This window comes from Muscardinus avellanarius (genome assembly GCF_963383645.1).
Source record: "Muscardinus avellanarius genome assembly, chromosome: 7".
Lineage (NCBI taxonomy): Eukaryota > Metazoa > Chordata > Mammalia > Rodentia > Gliridae > Muscardinus > Muscardinus avellanarius.
The window spans coordinates 92674601-92699531 of record NC_137793.1 but is presented as its reverse complement, the minus strand read 5'-3'; the positions used below and the strand labels follow the sequence as shown (position 1 = coordinate 92699531).

The window sequence follows — 24931 nt, the reverse complement described above, 5'->3', positions numbered from 1 at the left end:
CCGTGTGCGCCCAGGCCCTGCTCAGAACAGCCTGTGCCGGCACACCGGGCAGGGAGCCATTTTTAAACTCTTCCAAATGTTATCCAGACCAAAAGCACAATGGCATCACAATTGTACTTAGTGCCATAGGCTTTTAGCCAATCAAAGGGAAATGAAATATATTCAGTGAGGCTTCCAAGTCAGCCAGTAACCACAGTAACCTGGTTTCCCCTCAAATTTGCTCCACAATTTAGAGTGACCTGACAGAGGCGAATCATTCTCTCTGTTCAAGTGTAGTGAGCCATGAATAGAGTAAAACAAACTTCCCTGGGGTAATAAAAAAAAAAAAAAAAACCATCAGCAATCAACATGTATTGTGTGTGGTATTCAGGACATACCATGGTATTCTAAGTGTGTGATCCAAACCCCAAACATAGGTCATACATATAGGTACACTGAAGAAGTATAGTATAGTTCCTGAATATATAGACTTAATTTACGAATTGTGAAGAAAGGTCTTAATATATGAAATGAAGAAAAACGTAGGAATACTTAGGTATGTTTTAAATTGACCTTTACACCAGTAAGTTTTGTGGGTGGGCAGGCCAGAATATTAACCAAAATGCAAAAATATGAAAAATACAGAAAAACTATGCCTTGTATCAAATTTCTAAGGATGTATACTATTTGAAGATGCATCATAAACTCTCAGAAGGCTCTTTGAGATGTTTCTATTCATGGCTGCTACTATAAGAATTCATAAAATATTATAATTTAAATTCTAAAAATCTAACATTTCGTCAGATGTGGCGGCTCACATCTGTAATCCCAGTACTTGAGAGGCTGAGACAGGAGGTTGCTGGTTTGAGGCCAGTCTCAGCAACTTAGTGAGACCAGTCTCAGCAACTTAGTGAGAACATCCACACGATTTAGGTAGACCCTGTTTCAAAATACAAAATAAAATAGGGCTGGTGGTGTAGCTCAGAGGTTGAATGCTCCTGTGTGCAATCCTCAGTAACACACACACACACACACACACACACACACACACACACACCCCTAACATCTTACTCATGGTCATAACCACACATTACTTTTCTAGTACTTAACTGCCTGTACAAAATGATGAGAAAGCTGTCAAGAGTTACACTATTCAGTATAATAGTCACTAGTCACATTTGGCTGTGTGTGCGTGAGTGCGTGCATGCGTGTGTGTGTGTGTGTGTGTGTGTGTGGTACTTGGGATTATACCCAGGAGCATTCTGCCTCTGACCTGCACCCCAGGCCTATTGAATTTTTGTGTGTGTTTTAGAATGGTCTCAGTAAGTTGAGGAGGGCCTTGCTAAGTTGCTGAAGCTGGCCTGAACCTACGATCCTCCTGTCTGAGCCTCCCAAATGGCTGGGATTGCAGGTGTGTGCCACCACGCCCAGTTTACTGTTGGCTTTTGAACACTTGAAATGTGGTGGGCTATAATTGAGTGTGATATCAGTGTGAAATATACATCGGATTCCAACTTAATTTTTTTGAAAATAAGGGCCTTATTAAGAATTTTTATGCTGATTGCATGTCGAAATGATAACATTGTAGATATACTTGGCTAAATTAAACGTAGTAAAATAAAGTTTGCCTGTTTTGCCTTTTTAATACACATTACAAATTCACATTACACATGTGGCTCATACTGGACTCCTACTAGACAGAATGGTAGAAATGCTGCTAATTAAATTCATTCTCTGGACCAACAGCAACAGCATCTCCTGGGAACACACTAGAAATGCCAACTCTCAGGCCTTTTCCTGGACTGCATCCTAATACTGCAATGTAACAAGACTCTCGGCGGTTCCTATGAACATTATTGTTTGGGAAGTGCCGATGGAGATCATCTTGTAGGTGTTCCTTGTTATAATACCAGCTTCTTTTTCACTGAGTTTTTTTTTTTTTTTCCTTCAAATAAATGTTTCGGCAATCTTCTCGGCATCCTGATCTAGTAGTTAGAGACACAACCTTGGTCACAACCTTGATGGTCAGGTAACTTTATATAGTCATTCCACATCTATAGGTCGGATATACTTTCTCCGGTTGTGTTGATTTTAATAGGAAGTAAACGGAAACATGGTCATGCATTTCACCTAGGGAAAAATAAATTAGAGATATTTTATAAAAATAAAAATTATATATTCTATATTTTCATATACTAATTATTTGTACTGAAATGGTATACAGGGCTAGAATTTTAAAGGCTGCTCTAGCTTATTTTACCAATTTTGACTGTTTTTTCCTTAACCTTATTGTGCATAGATTTTAGCATAGTATTATATAGTACTACAGTAGAGTATTGTGTATAAGTTATAGGTTATTTTGTGTAGTATATTTACTTAACACACTGATAAGAATCTAACAGAAAACATTAAAACTTTCAGATCCTTTCTAAGAATAAAAGTACTGTGTGGGTAAGTTTTCCGCACTGCTAATTTATGATTGATGTTGAATTTATAGCTATTGACTGTTGATCAGCTTTTAAAAGTGCGGCTTTATGAGAAAGTTTATGTTTAGAACATTTTTATCTTTACTGTGAGAATTTCCATGTCAGTGTATTAGCGGCAAAGGGGCTAACAAAGTGTAAGTCTATTTCATAAGAAAAAGAATGATTTAATAGCCTTTCATTATTAAGATATACATGGATTATAATAAGGTCAGAGAGTCCAGTCCTCATTAGCTTTAAATGAATTTAATGTCAAAAGAACATAATTAGATCCTATTAAAAGTTTAGTGATTGACATTTAGTAAAAAATGACCTTCACAGTTTAGAGGATTTAGTCATATTCTATGTATGATAAAGGGTAGGGCATCTTCTGTGAGGTAAGTATGTATGATAACAGTCAGAGGCAGGAAGCACTTGATCCATTTGTCTTACCCTAACAACTTAGACTTGATCCAAGTCAGACCCTGTTTTTAGGTGTGCAGGATTGGGGAAGGAAATTCCAGAGACTTTAACTCTCATGAGGAAGCTTTGAGAGAAAAGCATATCTTTTGATTAACAATCTCTTGATTTCTGTAGTGATGGTGTTGATGACCAGATATTGTATATAAAAGTACCTAGCAAAATGCTTATTGTACATAGGGGACTCAAACTATGTTCATAGAATAGGTTCTCAGTGAGGCCATGGTAGAATAGTGATACTGTAAATGGACATGGTGGCACATGCCTGTAATCCCAGCACTTTTGAGGCAAAGACAGGAGGATTGCAGGTTCAAGGCCAGCCTCAGGAACTTAGTGTGACTCTCAGCAACCTAGTAAGACTATATTTCAAAATAAAAAATAAAAAGGGCTGAGGTGTGGCTCAGAGAATGCCATTGTATGCTCTGAGTATAAAAAAAAAAAAAAAAAAAAAAAAAAAAAAAAAAACAAGAGCCGGGTGTGGTGGTGTACGCTTATAATCCTAGTGCTTGGGAGGCTGAGACAGGAGGATCGCACAGGTTCAAAGCCAGCCTCAGCTACTTAGTGAGGCTCTCAGCAACTTAGTGAGACCCTGTTTCCTAATATAAAATAGGTCTGGGAGGATAGCCCAGAGGTAGAAAGCCTCTGGGTTCCACCCTCAGTACCACAAAAAATAATAAAAATAGGTCTATTGAGGTACAGATGACATCCATGAACTTTGGCCACAATCTCAACTGGACTAAAGAAGTCATGGTTTGCAAAGTTTACATGTAAATTAAATGTGATAAATAGTATAGTGTTGGGCATCTGCCTAGATTTTAAGGTAAGAGTCTCAGAGTGATAGTCTTGCACTTTTTAGAACTCTGAAAATTCAAAGCTCTTTCCATTATCACATAATCTCATTTTCTAGAACTTATTTATTTATTAAGTATGCATCAACTGTGCACACAGTACTTTGCTAGTCAATGGAAGAGTAAGAAGATGCACATACTCTTCCAACCGTACATTGAAAAGAAAGACAAACAATATTGATGAAAACCCACTTTCTACCTGATTCTTACAAGGATTTTTACATGTATTTTAATATGTTTCTAATGATAGCAACAACAACAGAACTTACAGCTGGTAATGCTCAACCTGTATCAAGTACCATAGGCATTTAATAGATATTAATTAACTAATCTTTTTTTTTTGTGGTGCTGGAAATTGAACCCAGGGCCATTCTGCCTCCAAGCTATGGCCCCAGCCCTATTTTTTTAAAGTTTGGAAACAGGGTCTCGCAGTGTTGCTGAGAGCCTTGCTAAATTGCTGAGGTTGGCTTCAAATCTGCGTTCCTTGCTCGGCCTCCCAAGTAAAGGGATTATGAGCATGAGCCACCATACTTAGCTCAAATTCAAATTCAAATACAAATACATTGGTCTTGATTTAGTATTTCAGATCATATATTCAGAAATAACAACATATAAGATACTGTACACCTAGTTTTTTGGATATACTCGGAATGCAAAGGAGAAGAATGGTCTTTTTTTTTTTCTTTGCAGGTCTGGTTATGGAACCCAGGGGCATTTGACCTACGAGCTACACCCCCTGCCCTTTTTTTTTATTCTTTACTTTGAAACAGGGTCTCACTGAGTTGCAGAGGGCCTCACTAAGTAGCTGAGGCTGTCTGCTAACCGCCATCCTCTGGTCTCCGCCTCCTGAATGCTGGGATTCAAGCATGCGCCACCATGGCTGGCAGGAATGGTTTTAAGGAGCCCATCCACTTCTTATTTTAACTATTCCATGCAGATTCTACCCCACTGAACATCAAAGCAAGTGATTTAAGCGATGATTTGTTCTGCAGGATTTTATCAAAAGAGGCCAAAGTAAGAATTTTACAGTTAGGCTTAAACGAGAATTCAGGTATTTTAGATCACTCGTTCATTATTCAGCACATTTCTATTGACTGCCTCCCATGTGCAGGCCATTCGGGCTGTGTCCTGAATAAAGATGTGCCTCTCCTTACAACCCCCTCCCCACCCCAACCCCAGAATGGAATTTTTCTCTGCAGAGAGCTGGACTAATGAGGATACAACAAACTGCTTTATTTTCATAAATGGAAATTCTTAGACCTGGACATTTTGATTCAACTCCAGAAGCATTGTTTATACACCCCAGTTCATTCTAATAGCATCATTAGCAAATATTTTTCAAATCTTCTGGATGGAAAAAATTTTATCTGAAAGAACATCAGAAAGTATTCATTAGGTGCCACTGAAAATGCCAAATTTTATATAACTCATATATTTTAGAACTCATATATTCCTGTCCCTTTCTGTTTAGGTAAAATGAGGTTAGATGTATTTGAATATAGAATTAAAATAGGAAGAGTCACTATCATTATGAGTTACATTATGATGTGAGACTATAACGGTCCAATAAAAGTATAAAAAAGCAAATGGCATAACCTAAAAAAATGGAAGTATTATGCCTTTGCACGTGAAAAAGATTACTACATACCACACCTGGCATATCCACTAGAAGTGAGTTCCTCAACTCCTGCCCATCTCTTAGTAGTTTGAGGAAAACAAAAATCAGGATTTCCATGCCCCGGAGCAATGAGCCTAAATAATTATGTCTATACCAGTGGAAGTACATTGGTGAGAGTTCAGCCCAGCTAATGACGGGGCACATTAAAAATTACAATTTTAACCCACATAGGAGCAATAATAATAGTGCCATCCACCCTTGCTTCCTATCCCTGTGCTGAAAGAAGATAAATTGAATTCTTAAAGTTAGTATCAATACAAAAGAGATCTAAAGACAGAACTAGTTATATAGGAATGATTAGGTTAATAATCCCAAGAAAAGAGGATATTGAAGTAAAAAAAAATATTTTAGTCCGGCGTGATGGTGCACGCTTGTAATCCCACTACTTGGGAGCTGAGACAGGAGGATTTCAGGTTCTCAGCCAGCCTTAGCAACCTAGTGAGATCCTTTTCAAAATAAAAGAATAAAATAGGGCTAGGGTTGTAGCTTGGAGATAGCATACAGCTGGATTCCATCCCCAGTAACACATACACACACACACACACACACACACACACACACACACACACATACACACACACACACAATTTTTAAAGATCAAGCACTAACTATACATTTTATGTGCAAATATTTCTCTATATGTGCATAATTTATGCATAAAGGAACATTATTAAGCTGCAAACCATGGCTTTGACATTCATACTGACGAAATCATTATGGAGCTTTTGTTAGGGATGCAAAGGTGTTGAGGACAATACAAAGACACGTAGATCCTCTACACAGCGCCTTACCGACACGCAGATCCTCTACACAGAGCCTTACCCACATGCGGATCCTCTACACAGCGCCTTACCGACACGCAGATCCTCTACACAGCGCCTTACCGACACGCAGATCCTCTACACAGAGCCTTACCCACATGCAGATCCTCTACACAGAGCCTTACCCACATGCAGATCCTCTACACAGCGCCTTACCGACACGCAGATCCTCTACACAGAGCCTTACCCACATGCAGATCCTCTACACAGCGCCTTACCGACACGCAGATCCTCTACACAGCGCCTTACCGACACGCAGATCCTCTACACAGAGCCTTACCGCAGCTTTCATTTTATAAGGTAATTTTCTCAGCCAAACACTTAAGAGGACTCACAATTTATATTTGAATGTTAAAGATTTTCTTGTGAAACACAAACACTGAAGAACAGATCTTCTCTAACTCAGCTCTACACTTAACTTGATTTAATCCTGACGAATCCAGACCCTGTGGGAAGGACATATTTGGCATATTGGATTGGTCCATTGATAGGCACTTTATGTAAAGGTTTAGTTGAATTTGTGATTTTGTTTTCGAAAATAAAATTCCTTAAGTGGAAAGTATTAGTAAACTAGACTTTGGGGGTTATTATTGTTATTGTATATTTTGTTGTTGTTTTGTTTTTGTCTTTTGCTTCTTTTTTTTTTTTTGTGTGTGTGTGTGGTACTGGAGGTGGAACCCAGGGACTTTCTACCTCTGGGGTATACTCCAAGGCCTATTTTATACTTTATTTGGAGACAGAGTCTCACTAAGTTCCTGAGAGCCTCACTAAGTGGCTGAGGCTGGCTTCAAACCTGTGCGATCCTCCCATCTCAGCCTCCCAAGCACCGGGATTACAAGCGTGCGCCACCATGCCCGGCACCGTTATTGTTATTTTTTTCTTACTGATCTAGTAATTTTTCTATTAGGAACCCAAAACTATCTCTAAAATTTTTATGCGACATTATGAGTTACTAGATGCATCTACCTAGTACTTAAATCTAGAGATTTAATCTTTATAGAAACCCTAAGAAGCCAGGATAGTTGGTGCCCACCTCCCTGTGCTTTGGAGGCTAAGAGAAGAGGACAGCAAATTCAAAAAGAGTCTCAGCTACTTAGCTAGACTCTCAGCAACCTAGCAAGATCCTGTTTCAAAACAAAAACATAAAAAGTCCTGGGAATGTAGCTCAGAGGTAGAATGCCCCTGGATTAACTCCTAGTACCCCTGCTCACACACACATAAAAGGAAGGAAGGAAGAAAAGAAACCCTTAGACAAAGAGACAAAGTCCCCCCCCTCTCTCTCCCTCCCTCCCTCCCTCCCTCCCTCTCTCCCTCTCTCCCTCTCTCCCTCTCCCTCTCCTTCCTCCCTCTCCTTCTCCTTCTCCTTCTCCTTCTCCTTCTCCTTCTCCTTCTCCTTCTCCTTCTCCTTCTCCTCCTTCTCCTTCTCCTCCTTCTCCTTCTCTTCTTCTTCTTCTTCTTCTTCTTCTTCTTCTTCTTCTTCTTCTTCTTCTTCTTCTTCTTCTTCTTCTTCTCTCTCTCTCTCTCTCTCTCTCTCTCTCTCTCTCTCTCTCTCTCTCTCTCTCTCTCTCTCTGTCTCACTGGGGATAAAACCCAGGGGCATTCTACTTCAGAGCTACACCCCCATCGCTATATTTTTTCTTTATTTTGTAACAGGGTCTCACTGAGTTGCAAAGGGCCTCACTAAGTAGCTGAGGCTGTTGGTGCACCGTGATCCTCCTGTCTCAGCCTCCCAAATGCTGGTATTACAAGCGTGCACCACCATGCCTAGCTCCCAGCTGCTATTTTGAAACAGGATTTTGCTAGGTTGATGAGTCTTGCTACTTGCTGAGACTGTTCTCCAACCTGTGAGTCTCCTGTCTGAACCTCCCAAATATTAGAATTACAGATGTGATCCATCATGCCCAGCTTTAGTATTCTCTTTTTTCAGATAAGAAGACCGAGGTTCTGAGTGGCAGAGCCAAGCTCAGTGCAGATCTCTCTCTCTCTCTCTCTTTTTCACTGCACTTTTCCATTTCTGGCAGATCTCCCTGGATTGGTTACTACAAAAGTTGACAAAAAATTAATAATTAAAAAACTACTTGATATAATTTTCAGATTAATCAATGATTTTAATTCAAAGAGCTACTTGATTTATAAATCAGTTCCCTAAAAACATCAAGGAGAAAGGAACAAATACTATTAGTAATAATTTCAAAGAAATTAAAACACTCTTAAAGTATTCACTGCTCTAAATATACTCTACCTTATAATTAAGCTAAATTACAAATATGGCTATTTTCCAAGTAAATTTAATTACTAAAGAAAACACACACATATAAGAAATTCATTTAGCCAGGAATGGTAGTGCACGCTTGTAATCCCAGCATTTGGAAGGCTGAGAAAGGATCACAGGTTACGGACAGCCTCAGCTACTTAGGCCCTTTACAACTCAGTGAGACCCTGTTTCAAAATAAAGAATGAAAAATGGGGTGGGAGTGGAGCTTGGAGGTAGAATGCCCCTGGATTCCATCCCCAGTACCTTAAAAAAAATACATTTAATGTTAGTCAAGTCTTTATCCTTTCTAAAACTGATCAATACAGTTTTTATTTTCAGAGAACAAAATATATCTCATTTTGGCATATAATTTTCCATTAAGTTTCTTAATGGAAAATACAGAAATAATTACTTAGAGTCATTATATAAAATACGTATTTCTTTCTGTACAGAGGTTTTTACGTTGCTATTCTCCAGCGCTGGTGTTCCTTGAAGGCATCTCCAGGGAAGGCGTTGCAGGTTGGTGGCAACGGCCTCTTCCCTGATTCAACTTCAGCCTGTCTGCCTTCTGATTTTGTACACTGGGATTATTCATGACATTTTCCTTCAAGGACTTTTGCTGCTTTGTTGTTGTTTTGGTTATTTGTTTGTTTCTCGTGAGTATTGAACCCAGTGGCATTCCACCTCCAAGCTGTACCCTAGCTGTCCCCACCCTTTTGCCATACTGGGGATGGAACCCAGGGGGCATTATACCTCCAAGCTACACACATAGCCCTTTTTTTTTTTTTTTTGTCTTTTTAGTTTTCTTTCTTTCTTTTTTTTTTTTTCAAGTGTGGGATGGAACCCAGGGGCATTCGACCTCCGAGCTACAACCCCGCCCTATTTTTTATTCTTTATTTTGAAACAGGGTCTCACTAAGTTGCAGAGGGCCTCACTAAGTAGCTGAGGCAGTCCACGAAACACGATTCTCCGGTCTCAGCCTTCCAAATGCTGGGATTACAAGCATGCGCCACCACACTAAACAGCTGAGGTTGTCCTCTCACCGTGATCGTCAGGTCTCCACCTCATGAATGCTGGGATTACAAGCTTGTGCCACCAGGCCCAGACTCACCCAAGCCCTTTTTAGTTCTGAAATAGGTTGTCACTACATTGCGGAGGTTCACTTCGGACCTGTGATCTTCCTGTCTCAACCACCCAAGTACTAGGATTACAGTCCCATGCCACCACACCCAGCTTGGTGTTCTTACAAATAAAAATTAAGACTGAAAAGGGAAAGTTTAAAATTCATTACTGTAGACCTTCTTATAATAGCCAGTAGGTGGCAAACTTTTACTGCAAGGAATGAAATTCTGCAGCCTACATAAATTGGTCTGAAAATATCATTACATTTCACAGCCAGTAAATTTTTCTTCTGGGAATATAAGTCTCATATGAAATCTAGACACAAAATACTCCATGGGAACTAAGTTCTAAATACTCCTGGGAACTAGATTCCAATGATAATTTTATTTATTCGAATTTTATTGGTGCAATGTAATTATGCATTGTAGTGAGATTCAAAGTGATACATTTATCTCTTCACAGGGCCTCTCTTGGTGTATTTTCCTCTGCACCTCACCCCGCCACCAACCTCCTCCCTCTCCCACAGGCTAGTGAGATTGGCAGTGATACTGTCATCAGAAACATAACATTATTTGGTCTCTTTGGTTCCTCAAGTCTCCCTTTTCCCCTTCCTTCCTCCTTCCCCTCATCCTCTCCCGCTATTCTATTGGGATCAATGATAATTTTAAAATAATCCTATAAGGTTTTTATGTCTTCGTTTAAGTCATGCTCTAAAGACTTAATAGTTTTCACTATTAAAATTATTTTATTGTTCCCTGAGGGTGCACACAGTATGCCAGACATAATAACATATATGACATTATTTTTTAAGCACTGTGTAGAAATTGGACTAATTATAATCCTTATCTCATGACATTCCCATCATTGGTCTTTCTATAGTCTGTTGTATTTCCTTAGCTAGCTATTTAAATATTTTGTTTAATTAGTTGGTTTTAACAAAGCAGTAAACTGCAGTTGTCTTTATATGTTAGGAAAAACAGAATCTTCTTTTTGACAGTAAGTTGTCTGGTTTTTTTTTTGTGTGTAGGTAGCTGTGGTGTCAGTTAATAAAATAGCCACACAGCTCACATCCCTGTGACCATTAGCATTTTAGCTGTGGATATACCCATAAACACAGGGACCCCGTGGTGCCATTGGCACCGTCACAAGAGGATGTGGTCGACAGTCTTGTTCAGAACCAGTATTAAAACACTTCAGCATATAAATGGAAACAACACCAAAAAAAAAAAAAAAAGGATAGGAAATGTGACTGGATTATAAAATCTTTTGCTTTAAAATATTTTAATTAAATTTATTCAGTAACACTAAAAGTTCCTAAGGATGATAAAAGAGATGGTCATATGAATCTTAGCATCCCACTCCTGCTTCTCATCCCAAATTTGCACTCCTCAGAATTAATTACCCTTCCATTGAGCCAGGCATGGTGGCGCACGCTTGTAATCCCAGTGCTTGGGAGGCTAAGACAGGAGGATCACACAGGTTCAAAGCCAGCCTCAGCTACTCAGTGAGGCTCTCAGCAAATTAGTGAGACTCTGTTTCTAAATAAAGTATAAAATAGATCTGAGAGTATAGCCCAGAGGTAGAGAAGTCCCTGGGTTCCACCCCCAGTACCACACACACACACACACACACACACACACACACACACACAGATACACACACACACACACACACACACAGATACACACACACACAAAAAAAAAAAACCCCAAACTCTTCCAGTTATTTCTTCTGGTTTTCACTTATATTCCCAAATAATGGGTGGATTTTTTTTTTTTTTTGGTTGTAGATACTGACATGTCTATTGGAATCCTACTATGGTAAAAATAGTTTATATAGTTAAATAATAATATGACAATACTGACACAATACTAATACGGACAATCTATTGGAAACCAACTATGGTAAAAACAGATTTAACTCTCTCTCTCTCTCTCTCTCTCTCTCTCTCTCTCTCTCCCTCCCTCCCTCCCTCCCTCCCTCCCTCCCTCCCTCCCTCTCTCTCCCTGTCTCTCTCCCCACACTATATCTACTGCTCCTAATATTAATTATTTCATCATATTATCACTATTAATGTTATCATAAAGTATTATTTTTGCCAACCATAAACTGATTTCATATTGCTTTCAATTTAACTTGTTTTCACTTACATATTATGATTTTATTTACTTTCTTTTTACTATTTTTTATCGGTGCATTATAGTCAGACATCTTAATAGAGTACTTATTTACTTTCTTTTATAACTTTCAGCTTCTCCTAGAATTAATACACATGAAGGTTACTTTATTGTGTGGGACTTTTTAAAGTTGATTTGCTTAGTTTTCTTTCCTTTACTTCTCTGTGTGGAGCTCTCTACCTTTTTGTTCTTGGAAACATCTTCTCTGGAATCGCATGTGGCTTTCTGCACTGGTCAATCTCTATGCCAGTGGTGGTTATGGGATCCTCTCTATTTTCAGTAACATCATCTCTTTCTTTTTTTGGTTGGATTCCTATCTCCCAGACCCCATGTTATTATCTTTTTCAGTTTCACCCTTATATTTTAGAACATATGCCCTGGAATCTTCCTAAAAACAGAGCATGAGAACTAAAATTTTGAATCTGTGAATTCTTAAAAACATTGTTTTTTTCTTGTAATTTGATTAGTAGGTTTACATTTTGGGTTTCTCTGTTGAATGACCAAAGATTCATCCCACTTAATGTGTCCTACAAGAAAAGTGCAAGAAAAGTGATCACAGGTCTCTTCAAAGATGCCAACAATTTCATCACAAATTTGTATTTCATGGCCATGGTGAAAGATATGTCTTCCTGACACTTCTAATATGGGTGAATAGGTATTAAATGACAAATCTCCAATATTCCAAACCATGAATACAGGTCAAACATTCCTCCTCCTCCTCCTCCTCCTCCTCCTCCTCCTCCTCCTCCTCCTCCTCCTCCTCCTTCTTCTTCTTCTTCTTCTTCTTCTTCTTTTCTCTCTCTCTCTCTCTCTCTCTCTCTCTCTCTCTCTCTCTCTCTCTCTCTCTCTCTCTCTCTCTCTCTCTGTCTCCCCCACCCATCTCTGTCCTTATCACTCATGCTGGTTGGGAATTGAACCCAGGAATGTTCTACCAGGCCCTTTTTATTTTTAATCCATTTCTAATCCATTCACTACCTTTTGTTTCATTCAATAAGATTTTCTAACTCCTTCAGCTGTAATGTTAAATGCAGGAACTGTTTAGGGAACACATACGATTAATCTTGTCTGTTCCAACAGTAAGTTCCTTCCACCATATCCCACACCCTCAATACCCATTCCTACATGCATTTCTTGAGTTTCTGTCTGTTTAACTTAGAAGTTCAAAGAGATTCTGGGGAGTATAGTGTCCCTCTTCATAGAATACACTTTCCCCCTCATCTTTAGGGACTCACTGGAACTTGAGTCTAGTTATGGGTCTAGAAATCAAGAGAGGTAGTAGCAGTTGGTCTTGAAGGAATCAGGATTGTGCTGCGATACAGCTGTATTAAGGGAAGCCATTAATTTCCTCAAGCAGAGCAGAGTTAACCTCCTCATGGGATTTCAATTTTCATTGTAATTTATCCAGTTACAGAGTGAAATTCTAAGTCTGGATTTTAGCAACCTCAGCAATGAGCCCTGCAGCTACAAGAGAGAAGACTGTCCTTTGGGGGCACAAGTAGAAGCTTCCAGATTGGGAATTGAAATCCCTGAACTCATCCTTTTCTTTCACCGCTTTGCCCAGTGATTTTTGAAGCAACCAGCCAACCTTGTTGTATTTATTAGTTTTCAAAAAGTGTTTGAATGTGTCATATGCACAGTCTCCTAGAACCTTACTTTTTATTAGTGGTCAATCGTGAGTATCAAACAAATATTTTGTATATCTCTTGTGATGGATCACAATCTGGACTATAAGTGCCCTTTTTACTATTGACATCTAATCCATCTAGCAAGCCAATTCCAGAAACTCTAGAACTAAATTAAAAAACTCATCCACAAAGTTCTCTTTCTGTTTCAGAACTATGTTCAATTTCAAAATCTGCTTTAGACTGAGTTCTCCAAGAAACAGAATCAATTACAAGACAGAAAAAGAGAAATGGAGAGAGCTTTACTAAAAAGTTGGTCCATCCCATTATAAAGTTGTGTGCCTTATGATTTTAAAGCAAACTCTCTATTTTTTTTATTAAAAGCCTGTACTGTTTTCCACTCTTATGCTTGTGATTGATATCTTGAGAAAGTAAGTAAGAATAAAATAATAATGCTTTAGGTCAATCGCCACAAAAAAGTGTTTTATGGGTTGATAAAATTGATTTTTCAAATTACAGATCTTCTTAATATGCAAGATAGTAATGTTGCAGTTATAATGTATGTTTATTCAAGAAAAATCTACATGTGTGTGGTATGTATTCAATCAATTTGGAAAGCATCATAGAATTATTTTTTCTACAGGTTATTATTCTAGTTAGAATCTTAAAAAATATATTCCTAGGACAGAAATGATTTCAGGAAGGTGAAAGTTTGCAAAATTTACCATGCCAGTATACTTGTGATGGAACGGAATCTGCTTTAATCTGAAAATATGCATAATTATTTTGTGTTGTGTTGAGGTTAAGAAAAAAATTTATGTGAAATGTCTGGCATATTTAGTGCAGAAAGTATATCTTCACTAAATAATCATAATTTTGTTATTTTTTATTTTTCTATGCTTTTCATTTTAATGCCTGGAATGAAGATTGTGAAAGAGCAATCATAAACCAAGTAACAGTATCTAAGCATACTATTAAAAAATTAAACATTTCATCTTATTCAAAGACAATTTTGTAACTCACTTTCTGGTATTCCCCAAAATCTTTAATGAGAGATTGTGAATTTCAAGATCCTGAGTATCTAAGGAAGGGAGAATAGCTACTTTAATTCATCCATCACTCAACTGAGGAAAAGACATTTGTATGTGTGTGTGTGTGTGTGTGTGTGTGTGTGTGTGTGTGTGTGTGTGTATGTGTGAGAGAGAGAGAGAGAGGGGGGGGGTGGGATAGATACTGGGGATGTAATCTAGAGAAATACTGGGGATGCAATCTAGGAGATTCTACTTCTGAGCTACAACCCCAGCCCTATTTTTTTATTCCTTATTTTGAAACAGGGTCTTACTGAGTTGCAAAGAAACGAACTAAATAGCTGTGGCTGTCCTTGAGCCGTGATCCTCCTATCTCAGCCTCCCAAATGCTGGGATTACAAGCATGCACCACCATGCTCGGCTCATTTTTGTTTCCTATAAACAACTATATAAAGAGTTTTAATAAACGAGGAATTAAAACTCATCATTAAGCCGGTCATGGTGGCACACATTTGTAATCCCAGTACTTGGGAGGCTGAGACAGGAGGATTGCATAGGTTCAAAGCCAGCTTCAGCTACTTAGTGAGGCTCTCATCAATTTTGTGAGACCCTGTTTCTAGATAAAATATAAAATGGGTCTGGGAGTATATCCTGGAGGTAGAAAGCCCCTGGATTCCATCCCCAGTACCACACACACACACACACACACACACACACACACACACACAAACCCCTTATCGTTAAGCTGGATATGGTGGCACACACATGTAATCCTATTATTTTAGAGGCGGAGACAGGAAGATTGCATGTTTGAGACCACCCTCTGCAACCTAGCAAGACCCTATTTCAGAATGAAAATAATAATAATAATAATAATAATAATAATAATAATAATAATAATGTGGTGCTGGGGTGTAGCTAAGAGGTAAGACTACCACAAACAAAACAAAACCTTCATTAGAGAGCAGCCAACTATGTATTTTATTAGTGAATTTTTTTGAGGTGGGTGACATAGGTTCAAAAAGAAAGAAGTTATTTAATTTTATCCTTAACTATGTGTAAGTTACATTTTGATTATTTTTTTGTAGATTCCCTTTGCAATAAAAACAACACCAAGTGCCTGTCAAGTTCTTGCCAAAACAATTCTACATGCGAGGGTTTTTCACAAGACAGCAACTGTTCTTGTTCAGACACAGCCAATAATTTGGACAAAGACTGTGATGTGAAGGATCCTTGCCTCTCCAATCCCTGTCAAGGACGTGCCACTTGTGTGAGCATTCCAGGAGAAAGGCGCTTTGGGTGCAGATGTCCTTTTGGGTATACTGGGATGACCTGTGAAACGGCCATTGGTCCCTGTGGGATGAGCTCCTGCCAACACGGAGGTATCTGCCATCAAGACCCTGTTCACCCTGTCTGCATCTGCCCTGCTGGCTACAAGGGAAGATTCTGTGAGATACATCACAGTGAGTGTGCTTCCAGCCCTTGCCTCAACGGAGCTGTGTGCCAGGATGGAATTGATGGCTACTCCTGCTTCTGTGTCCCTGGATATCAAGGCAGGCACTGTGACTTGGAAGTGGATGAATGTGTTTCAGATCCTTGCAAAAACGGGGCTACATGCCTCAATGAGATAGGAAGATACACTTGTGTCTGCTCCCATGAATATACAGGTAAGTGAGACCTCACCTGCATCCCATATGTTGCTATTGCATTACCTTTCTCAGTCTTAATATGGAGGAAGCAAGATGAACATTTTGTGCCCCATCCAATTATTTATGAAAATGTTCAGTTTCTTGATATAAGCATTAATCACTAAATAGAAAGTTTCCAAAACAATTAAAAATACACTGGACCCACCAAGTGGCTGTGACTGTCACTGCTAATGATTGGAGTATTATATCACTTAAAAATGATTCAGTTTTAAATTTAAGACTCAGATTTTTAAGGCTAAATAGCATTCTACTTTGCATATATACCATATTAAAAACAGATCTTGGCTGTGGTGACCATCACAACAATGAATGTGGGACTGCTGATGTATATTTGAAATGGAGATTTTATTTACTTTGGATATGTGTTTGGTAATGGGGTCTCTGAATCATAGGATAATACTACTTTTAGTTTTTTGAGAAGCCTCCATACTGTTTTCCAAAATAACTATAGTAATTTATAACACCACCAACTGTGCATAAGGCTTCTTTTTTTCCTCCAATCTTCCCCAACACTTGTTTTGATTTGTCTTTTGAATACCATCCAATATAACTGCTGTAAGGTGAAAGTTAAAGACCTCTCACTGGGGCTTTAATTTCTTATCTCTGATTATTAGAAAATTTGTGCATTTTTTCATATGTATATTGGCCATTTGTGTTCGGCCATTTACAACAACATGCATGAACCTAGAAGACATTGTGTTAAGTGAAATAAACCAGTCATAGAGAATGTGGAATCTAAAAAATGCAGAACTCGAGGAAAAATAAGGAGTGGTTGCTTTGACATGAAATTTGCTTATGCAGCCCCTAAAATCTGTCTTCAAACTCTATTTTGACTTCAAAGATGTCTTCCAGCTGGGCGTGGTGGCGCACCCTTGTAATCCCCGCGCTTGGGAAGCAGAGACAGGGGGATCGCGCAGGTTCGAAGCCAGCCTCGCTGGCTTAAGAGACCCTGTTTCCAAAAAAAAAAAAAAAAAATGAAAAATAGATCTGGGAGTGTAGCCTGGAGGTAGAAGGGTTTCTAGGAACCCCGGTACCACCAAAAAAACAAAAACAAAAAAGATGTCTTCCAAATTGAATTAGTCCATTCTGTGTCTAGTGCTTCTGCTCGGATCCTCTTCATCTCGTGTGTATAGTTTACACAACCTCCCCGAATTCTTTACATCGAATCTTTACCTTCTCCAGGTTCTTCAAAGTACCACCTTTTAAAATTGATTAAGATCACACCCTTCTGCAGAGTTGTAGGAGGTGTCCACTCCACAGAGAATGACTTCAGCTTCTCATTGAAAGCCCTGCACAGTTTGTCCTGACATTAGGCATATCCCTACAGAGTGTTCCACTAAAGCATGCGATTTCCTCATATCAATCATGTTCATTTTCTATTCAAGTGGTTTCTCTCTTCCCTGGAATATCTTTCCCCACTTCATAATGCCCCTTTGAAGTTTTCTTCTTTCACTAGTTCCAATATCACCTACCACAGGAATTTCCAGATTTCCTCCCAGGTAGAATAATTCTCTCACACTGCAGCAGTAACTACAGTCATTACTTCCAGAGTAGTTGGCACTTCTCTATAGAACTTCCCAAATCCCATCCTATGTTACTAATATCTGCATGGTTTTGTCCCCCCCAAAAAAAAACTATCGAATTTTGAAGTCCTTTAATTGATATTTTGAATGTCTATCATACGTACATCACTTTATAAAACACTTCTTGTTTATATGCCGCTTTATCATGTCCATTTTCTTTCATTAGAGTTAAGGGCAATTTAATTCATGTTTTTAAACTCTTAAATAAGAATAAGAAATTTCTAGAGCCGGGCGTGGTGGCGCATGCTTTTTTTTTTTTTTTTTTTTTTGTGGTACTAGGGTTCCTGGAAGCCCTTCTACCTCCGGGCTACACTCCCAGACCTATCTTTTTTTTTTTTTCATTTTTATTTGGAAACAGGGTCTCCTAAGCCAGCGCACGCGGCTGGCTTCGAACCTGCGCGATTCTCCTGTCCTTGCCTCCCAAGCGCGGGGATTACAAGCGTGCGCCACCACGCCCGGCCTGGCGTATGCTTTTAATCCCAGCATTGGGGAGGCTGAGACAAGAGCATCATAGTTCGAGGACAGCCTCAGCTCCTACTTAGTGAGGCCCTCTGCAACTCAATGAGACCCTGTTTCAAAATAAAGAATAAAAAATAGGGCTGGGGGTGTAGCTCAGAAGTAGAATGCCCCTGGGTTCCATCCCTAGTACCACACGCACAAAAAAAATTCTTTGGGGATAGTTTGGGATTACTTTTGTTTATTATGGCCACTGCATATGTATGTGTTTGTGTGTGTGTGTGTGTGTGTGTGTGTGTGTGTGTGTATTACTGGGGATTGAACTCAGGAATGTTCTACCTCTGAGCTACATCCCCTAGTCCTACTTTGTATTAATTTTTTTTTTATTTTGAAATAGGGTCCCACTATGTTTTTGAGGGCTTTGCTAAATTGCTGAGGCTGGCATTGAACCGGTGATTCTCTTCTCTCAGCCTCCCAAGTACGTGAATTAGGGGGTATGCGCCACCACACCTGGTGATGGTCACATTTTTAAAAATTCACTGTAGTTCTTTAAGATAGTATCTTCTATTTCTTGCTGCTATAACAATATTGTGAATGGTGATTAAAGGGAATATATGTGAGATCAGGTTAACATTTAGCTATTTAAACTACAGTATTCTACAACAGTCCTATAACTGCAAAAAACAGCTTGAAATAATTGTTTTACAATGTTTTATGTAACATTTTAATTTAATCAAATTGTAATGAATCTGTTCTGTGATCTGAATTAGGCTTCAAGGATGTCAAAAGTGTATTCCAAATGTGAAATGCAGTAAAAATTTCACCAAAAAGCACTCACCCTATAATGAATTCATATATATGGTGAATTTAATCATATCCCTGCTGGGACCAATGACAGCCAGTTCTCTTTCTCACTATTGCACTTGAAGTTAACATTAAGGATGCTTTTCTGGACAAACCCTGATACAGCGATGTTGTTCTCTATATGACTATAGTCTTCCCTTGTGTTCTAAGAAATCAGGTAAATATTATCATATCAGCTTTTCAGGTGACATTTATGAAACTCATTTGTGAAATAGAATTTAAATGAGAGATTCAGAAGGCAGGGAGAAACAGGTCTATTTTTAGCTGGTCAGGCTTGTTCAGGTACAAAGACATGATTGTATGCTTGCTCATCAACAGCCTGCATGCATCCTGGTAGCTCATCAGTGGTCCTTAGCCCTGAATCCTCATCAGCAATTACCTGGGGAAATCTGAAACAGAGATGTTCAGACTCTACCTTCAGAGGGTCAAATTTAATTGATGAATCTAATGGGTGGCTGGAGCTGAGAGCCAAAATGGAGTTCACCTGAACTTCATTTGGAAAGCTTCCTTGCCCTATGCAATCGCTTAGGCACACTTACTTCTGTTGCTATCCCATGATTACCAATGTTTGTGGCAGCTCAAGCCAATTAATAAGGATTCCGAAGGAGGTCGATAGAACCAAGGGAAAACACAAAGTTGGGAAGGAAAGAAAAAAAAAAGAGTGTAAGCAATAAGCATGGATGCACCTGAGTGCTCTGACTCAGCCTGGACCACCCCGTGAGTCCTGGAAACTGTATTACAATGACCTAGCTGCTGTGTGCTGCTTCCAAATTTAGAGTGATCATAAAGAACTTGGCTTACAGGAAAAAAGCCTGTGTTTCTCTGAGCAGCAAAGCAAGAAAAGGTAATAAATTTTAAAAGACAGAGAGGTAGGAGAAGGAAAAGAGCAGTAGTGTGTGGAGAGGGTTCACAAGGTGTGAATTCTCCTCTTTGCACTCCACTGTGCTTCCTGAGCTGTGATTCATGGGCTACGGCGATGGGTTCGCGGGGCACCACTGAAGATGCTGGTGAGAATCTGCAGGGCTTAAGCAAAAACTCCAGTCGAGGCTGAAAGTAAGCACCTGCAAACTTGCCTTAATGAAAAGAGTATATGAGCCCTGAGCATGTGACCGCTTTTAGTTCAAGTTTATGCAATGAATCATTTTGTAATTCAGGTCTTCCTTAAAATCACCCAGATTGATGAACGTGCATTTTTTCCCCCATGTAAATGCTTGCAGTATGAGAAAAATAGGTCTGTAAGAGGGCAGGGTGAGGCCAATTAGATGTTTGGTGAAGCAACGCTGTAGGAAAATGTCTTACTTCCTCCATTAGAAAATAGATCTTCAGTATAAAAATAATAAATCTGTTTTTTTGGAATTTAGAAAAAAATCACATTACATTTACTTTTCAAGTATACAATGCATAGTAAATTGAATTTTCAGCTGAGCAGGGTAGTTCATATCTGTCATCCCAGTACTTGGGAGGCTGAGACGGGGGAAACATAGGTTCGAGGACAGCCTCAGCAACTTGGCAAGACCTTCAGCAACAGAGCGAGACCCTGTTTCAAAGTGAAAAAAAAAATAGGGCTGGGGCTATAGTTTGGAGATAGGATGCCCCTGGGTTCAACACACACACACACACACACACACACACAATCATCAAAATTCAGCAGTTCTCTAAAGACAGAATTCTGGGCTTGTATAGGTGCATGATGTTGAAAAGGCATTTTGTTACTTCTCAGCATCATCTAAGGAAAGATGTGTCTAAATACACAAGTCAGAAATATTTTTGGCTAAAGCCCAAAGCTTTTCCCACTAGAAAAAAATGTTTTAAAATGCCCATAACATTTTACTAATCATTATTATGCTTGTTTGACCCCATGAACCAGAGGAAGAAGTCACTAAGAGTCTCTTCATTGTTGTATGACATTAAAAAGACGATGGCCATGACCCAAGGGAGGAGGACGTAACTTACTGTATGTCTATTGCTGCCCTGTAAACTGAAGGCTTCATTTCCTCTGCATGAAAGTTTGTGGTGCAGACTTGAACCTATAACAATTGAAACTGATACACATATTCAGATTTTATTACATATTTATATTTATAATTTATATTGTGTAATATTGTTTTTATCTATAACTTATATATTTTAGTATATATTTATATGTTATATATATGCATGTGCCTAGATATAGTAAGCATAATGCTTATTCAAAAGAATAGTGTTAGCTGGGCGTGGTGGCGCACGCTTGTAATCCCTGCACTTAGGAGGCAGAGACAGGAGGATCACGCTGGTTCGAAGCCAGCTGCACTGGGTTAAGAGACCCTGTTTCCAAAAATAAAAAAAGTATAAAATAGGTCTGGGAGTGTAGCCCGGAAGTAGAAGGGCTTCCAGGAACCCCAGTACCACCAAAAAACAAACAAACAAACAAACAAACAAACAAACAAAAAAAGAATAGTGTTATTAGACCTATTAGGTCGCCTCAATATATTGGGGGGAATCTGAAATTTAGGATGACAATGCGAAGCTAGAGTACAATTATTCTGAAGCATAGGCTCTTGCAGATAATGAGAAAGGTGTTTGGAGTGGTTTATCAGCACCACGCTGCCTGTGCTGTGACCCTCTGCTCACTGGAGTGAGTGATGGGGACGGCACCAGGACAAGGCCTGCTGCTTCTTGATAGCACAGCATGTGCCTTATCTAGTGGCACAGAATGTGAACCTCAGTCCCTAATTGCCAAAAGATACATAGTGAAGGATGAAAATCTCTAAACGCTCATCCAAAGTTGAGGGCGCCATCCTTCAGGAACCGTGATTTGTTCTAAAATTTGCCAAAGACTTGATGGCTTTTGATTTAGAGTGGGCCCAAGCTCGCAGAAGCATTGAGAAGCTGTGTCCTGCTGTGTCAGCTCGTCTTCCAGCAGAAAGGGTGCATTATTCCTCAATATCATTTCAGTACATGACTTATCCTGGGCTACAACAGGCACAGAAATAAAGATGAGTGATATAGATATTTTTCCTTTTGTGTCTTGCAAAGTCTGCATGCAAATTTGAATTTTGTGTGTAAATAACATGCTGGCAGATTCAGTAAGATACTGTTTTTTGTCACTATGATTGCAAATTTTGCAAATCTGAAACTAATTTTGTTTAGCATATAACTATCATCTACTGTTTTGGAGGGAGATTAAGTATAGATTTATTTTGATGTAGCATTATACATCAAAATAAAATAAACTTCTAGTTAGGTCACTAATTACATTAAGTTTAACTCACAATCTAACTTTATATTTAAAAGTAGTTTGCAGCTGGGTGTGGTGGCAGATGCTTGTAATCCCAGTACTTGAGAGGATGAGACGGGAGAATTGCAGGTTCCAAGCTAGTCTCAGTAATTTAGTGAGGCCCTCAGCAATTCAGTGAGAGAAACCCTGTTTCAAAATAAAAAAATAAAATAAGGCTGGGATGCAGCTCAGAAGTAGAATGTCCCTTTCAAAGTATTTACCGAACTAAAAAAAGATGAAATTTTAAGAAAATGTCTATAAAGACGGATCAGTTAAGCAAAGAATTGCACATACTTGTAGGATAAATCTTTGTGGAAAGAACAAGTGTTCTTTTTTTCCTCTTTAGCAAATACTTAGTATGTGTTAGTTACTATTATAAGCACTTGAGCATGTATTTATTATAATGATAATTCTATGGTGTGGTTACAAAGATTATTCCCATTTCTCAAGTAAGAAAACCAATATGTTGAAAGGTAAGAAACTTGCCCAGTATCACACAGAAAATAACTGGCTGTGCTAAGATTCCAACCTAAGCTCTCTGACTCTGGAGTCTGAACTTGTATCCACTATTATATATGCAACTTTAAAAACCTGGTGTTTAAAAATAATGAAAAAACATTGACCAGTCCATTTGAGGCTTCCAACAAAAGTATAGTTAACAATAACTTTGTTCTAAAAATGACTTACTTGTTTCCACAGACCAAACAGCCTCAAGCTGTTGTACTCAATAATTCCTTGTAAGTAACAGCTGTTCTGCCCTGTGTGAGCACACCAAAGTTATTATCAATTAGGATTAAGGAAGAAAAGAATTTTAGGCAACATAACATTTGACAAGTGCTTTAGTAAACAAAGCCTTGTCAAATAGCTAAATATTTTCACTCTGCTAAAATCTTCTCTGAATTTCTGTGTTGATTTCTTGTTTTCAAGGGCTAAACTGTGAGTTGGAAATTGATGAATGCTGGCCCCAGCCCTGTCTAAATGGTGCCACTTGTCAGGATGCTCTGGGGACTTATATCTGTGACTGTGCCCCTGGATTCCTCGGGGATCACTGTGAACTTAACTTGGACGAGTGTGCCAGCCAGCCTTGCCTCCACGGAGGGCTGTGTGTGGATGGAAGAAACAGGTCAGTACCACTGTGGTGAATTTGAAGATCTCACACGCTCAGCTTAAATTTTTCAAATTACTTTATACTTTTCTGAAATGCTAATTTGATTAGAAAAACTTTGATAGTTACATTAGGTTAAAGAATCAATCACTTAATTTAAAAGTATGTGGCCACTGAGCGAGGTGGTGCTCACCTGTAATCCCATACTAGGGAGGTTGAGACGGGAGGATCACAGGTTTGAGGCCAGCCTAAGCAATGTAGCAACCTAGTGAGACTCTGATTGAAAATAAAAAATAAAATAGGGATAGGGGTATATAGCTCAGAGGTAGAAAGCCCCTGGGTTCAATTCATAGTAATACACACATACACACATCATCATCATCATCATTATCATTATAATTATTATCATCATCATCATCATCACCATAATGGGATAATAATAACAATATGTAGCCTGAAGACATCAAGACGATTTTCTAAATTATTCAGCATATATTGAGCACCTACAAATGTTAGGCATTATAATCACAGAGTAAACAGGAGGATCCTTGTCTTTAAAGAGCTCACATTCTGGGGTGAGGGTGATATTAAAGAAATGTTTGTGGTGACCTGCTGAATCTATGATAGAGGCAATAGATGATGTTTTCTGAGAGCAGACGGTAGGGAAGCCAGCCCCATCCAAAGCCATCACAGAGTTGTTGCTTAGTCTGTGGTGTTTAAACCGAGAGAATCAAGAGCTTAGGCTGAAGGTTATGGGCAAGTAGAACAGAGAGGATGGAGGGAGCCTTGTGATCCTGAGGTGGGAAGGTTTAGTAGGTAGGAAGTTCTAGAAGTCTAGTATGGATTTTTCTATAAAAATGAGGAGATGAAGAGATGGGGTTGAAAAGCGAAGCTCAAAAGCATAGAGGACATTGGGGGGCTGGCACTTCTCTAAGAAACCACTGAAGGGTTTTACAGGAGAAAGCAGCATGGCCGGCTGTGCACTCCAGGATGGCCACTGTGGATCCAGAGGAGGACGGACTGGGATAGGTAAGACTGGATGTAGTAGACAACATCTAAGGCTTGTAATGGTGAAAGGTGAGAACTGAGCAAGGGAATTCAAGAGTCGGCCAAGGAGGAAAAATCACAGGCCCTAATGACTGGACGTGACACTCCTCTGGGATGACCAGTATGGATGTCTAGCAGACCTGTTGTATAACCTGGTCTGGAGCTGGGGGCAGTTGTGCTAGGAACCACAGGGCCAGAGAGCTTGGGGAAGAGGGACAGTCCTGTGCTGATGGAGCAGCTTTGAAAGATCTCACAGTTAAGAGGTTGGAGGAAGAAGGCAACCTTTACCATTCCAGTGGGGACTGTGGGGTGATGGGATTATGGACCCAGTAGACACAGTTTAGGGTCTCAGGATTAGTGCAGTACTCAGTCCCCCCACCCAGAAGACTGGCTTCTTGAGGATGTAATTAGAATATAAATGTGTTCTGTTAAGCATGTAT

General features: G+C 39.1%; 1 protein-coding gene across 1 annotated transcript in view; it reads left to right on the top strand.

The window, feature by feature from the left end:
- The window catches only part of CRB1 (crumbs cell polarity complex component 1), a gene marked incomplete at both ends in the record, with an annotated part of 205449 nt that overhangs the window by 35009 nt on the left and 145509 nt on the right, over nucleotides 1-24931 (top strand). The window contains 2 exons of the mRNA XM_080698743.1: nucleotides 15560-16138; nucleotides 23267-23462. Coding sequence (XP_080554869.1) covers nucleotides 15560-16138; nucleotides 23267-23462 — 775 coding nt within the window. The remainder of the gene's footprint in view (nucleotides 1-15559; nucleotides 16139-23266; nucleotides 23463-24931) is intronic.